At 38.4% G+C, this 3,099-nt stretch overlaps 1 protein-coding gene across 1 annotated transcript; it reads right to left on the reverse strand.

The window, feature by feature from the left end:
- Positions 1-376: 376 nt before the first annotated feature.
- LOC140061246 (uncharacterized protein B0403.1-like) lies at positions 377-997 on the reverse strand. The gene has a single exon (XM_072107754.1). It carries the CDS (start codon positions 995-997, stop codon positions 377-379), a length of 621 nt encoding a protein of 206 aa, XP_071963855.1.
- Positions 998-3,099: the final 2,102 nt, after the last annotated feature.

Consider the following 3,099-nt stretch of genomic DNA (forward strand, 5'->3'; position numbering starts at 1 on the left):
CCGTAAGGCTGTTTTGCACGCCAGGAACGTTACGAGGCCAGTTTATATTATACATTAGTATTTATTTGCTATATCATCATACTTTTGTACTAACTTTGCCTTCGGGCGATTTACTTGTTTACTTGTTTCCGGAGCTCAGCAATGCTGGGTCCGGAGTCGAGGCTAGGCTATGCCTATAAGCCCCTCTTGATAATTATATCAACTCTTGAATATGGCGCAAATTTAAGAGGGTGGTTGGACCATGCCCGTTCAAGACCGGACTTAAATTGATAGGTTGATCTTGAAGCTACTACATCCTCCGATAACGAATTCCATAATATAATAGCTTTTCGACCAAATGAGTCCCTCATCCAATTTGTGCGTGAGAACTTAAATTTTAATTTAAAAGAATGACCACGTGTTCTAACATCTTCATCACGCTAAAAAAAGAATCAGCAGAAATACTATCCACTCCATGTAAAATTTTAAAAATCTGTATCAAATGAGCTCTTTGCCTTCTGTATGCGAGAGTAGGTAGGTTGAGAATTTTCAGCCTTTCTGAATAAGGTAAATGACGAATGGAAAAAATCAGCTTGGTGGCACGTTCTTGGACTTTTTCCAATAGGTCTTCCTCCTTACAATGTAGCGAGTTAAAAACAACGTTGCAGTATTCCAAGGTCGGACGAATAATAGCTTTATATAAACGAAGAAACCCATCCATATTTAAAAACTTGAAAGCTCGATATACCATGCCCAACTTCCGATTTGCTCTCATTGCTACATCTGCCACATGTACATTAAAAACAAGTTTAGAGTCAATAGTAACACCGAGGTCTTTTTCATGATCAACTTCATTCAATAAGAAACCACGCATGGCATACAGATGTTTGTTGTTTTTCATCCCAAAGTGCATTACTTTGCACTTACCCTCGTTAAAAGGTAATTGCCATTTGTCAGACCAGTCACATGCTTTCTCTAAATCTTCTTGTAGGACTTGAGCATCATGTAGTAATATCATATGTGTATGCTGCCCCCAACCATATAACCATAGCAACGCTACTGCGCACTAAGGGCAGTTCTGATACAACGCCATGTTTGAAAATAATACCAATTAATAGATATATATTAAACATCAAAATAATAAGTAAAACGTGTCTGACAATCATTAAATGGTGGCAGCGGTATATTGTGAAATAACAAGGAATAGAACTCCTGTAAGTAATCTTAGTGCACTTACAGTTACGTGACATATTTTTGATTTCCGAGCAACAAGCCTCGCCGTAAAAAACACTCGTGTCCGTCCAACAACAGCAGCGCCGTTTGTAGGCGAATCACCATCACCGTTTTAGCGTGATAATTGCTCTGGTGGCTTAGGCTAGGCCGTACGTAACAATAATCAATATGTCATCTAAAATGCCCAAGATGGATTGGGATGCAAGAGACCTGGCAGAGAGTCTCCGTGCGTTTAAAGCACGCATGAATTTATATATTGAAGACCACAATGTAACACTGGATGAGAAAAAAGCAACAAAGATTAAACTTGCTTTTGGTGATGAAGGTATGAAGAGAATTTTATCATCTGGGTTGTCTGATGCAAACCAAAAGGTACCCAAAGAAATATGGACCTTGTTTGAGCAGCAACTAGATGCGTCTGTCAAGATAAATTTTAGAGTTCATAGGTTAGAGTTTTCAACCTATAGGCAAAAGACAGATGAGCCCATCAGTGATTATGTTGCGCGTCTACGTGAAAAAGCATCAAAATGTTCTTTTAAAAAGGATGAACTAAATGAGCGATTGATCGAAATGGTAGTGTTGTCCACACCATTCGAAGATTTTCGTAAGGAACTGCTTACAAAACCGGAGAAATATCCTGTTGCGCAAGTTATTGAGCGTGGTCGTGAATATGAAGCAATCAGTGCATCTAATTGCACAATAAAGAAGATGCAGGATCAACAACAACCACCGACAGTAATTGCTCATTCAATGAAAACGAAGTATGAACGAAAATGTCGAAATTGCGACCGAAGTCATGAACCACGAAAATGTCCAGCATGGGGAGACACTTGTAGAAATTGTGGAAAAATGAATCATTGGAAAGTATGCTGTAAATCGCAATCCACATTTAAATCGCAACAATCCACATCTAAAGCTAAAGGTAAATTACATAATCGTTCTCGACACAACAACTTTCAAAATCAAAAACGAAAGATGCATGCTGTAGATGAAAATGAACATCATGAGTTAGGCAGCTTAACATTATACGATAGTGTTTTTCTCGACGCTCAAAGACAAAATAAAAACAATGAAGTTTTTACAAACTTGCACGTACATCATGACGACATACTTTCTAAGGGACTGATCCACTTAAAAGTCGACAGTGGAGCCAGTGGAAATACGTTACCACTGAGAATATTTAAGAAAATGTTTAAAGAACAATCAGTTGACATTAAGCAAGATTACACTGATCTGTATTCATACAGTGGGCATAAAATTAAGTATCTTGGTTCGATAAATCTAGGACTACAACGAACAGATAGTGAAAAGATTTCTACACATAGGTTCCATGTTGTTGACGTAGATGGTCCAGCATTAATTGGAAAGAAATCTAGCGAATGCATGGAGCTAATTACATTTGATGAGCACATGACATATGATGCTGTTACTACGACATCCACATTATTTGATCACACGTCAGTTAAACCAATAAACACAGTCGAAGATTTGAAATGGAATTTTCCTGAATGTTTTGATAAAGTTGGATGTTTTAAAGAGCCAGTAGATCTCCATCTGATACCAGATGCAGAACCTTACATCGACGCTCCACGACGTTGTTCAATTCACATGAAACCAAAGATTAAAGCTGAGTTGGATAAAATGGAATTTGAAGGTATAATCCGAAAAGTAACAGGGCACACAGACTGGTGTTCTTCGCTCACATATGTAACGAAAAGCGATGGTAGTCTACGTGTTTGCCTCGATCCCCGACGATTAAACGCAGCTCTGAAAAGATGCCCAAGAAAAATCCCTACTGTGGAAGAATTAAACCCAAACTTTGCTAAGGCTAAATTCTTCACCAAGCTTGATGCGAAGGCAGCATATTGGAGCGTGAAACTTGCAGAC

This window comes from Antedon mediterranea, chromosome 10, assembly GCF_964355755.1.
Source record: "Antedon mediterranea chromosome 10, ecAntMedi1.1, whole genome shotgun sequence".
Lineage (NCBI taxonomy): Eukaryota > Metazoa > Echinodermata > Crinoidea > Comatulida > Antedonidae > Antedon > Antedon mediterranea.

What these genes read in the sequence shown, in the direction of transcription:
- LOC140061246 (XM_072107754.1), bottom strand. Translation starts at nt 997, where the DNA reads ATGATATTACTACATGATGCTCAAGTCCTACAAGAAGATTTAGAGAAA.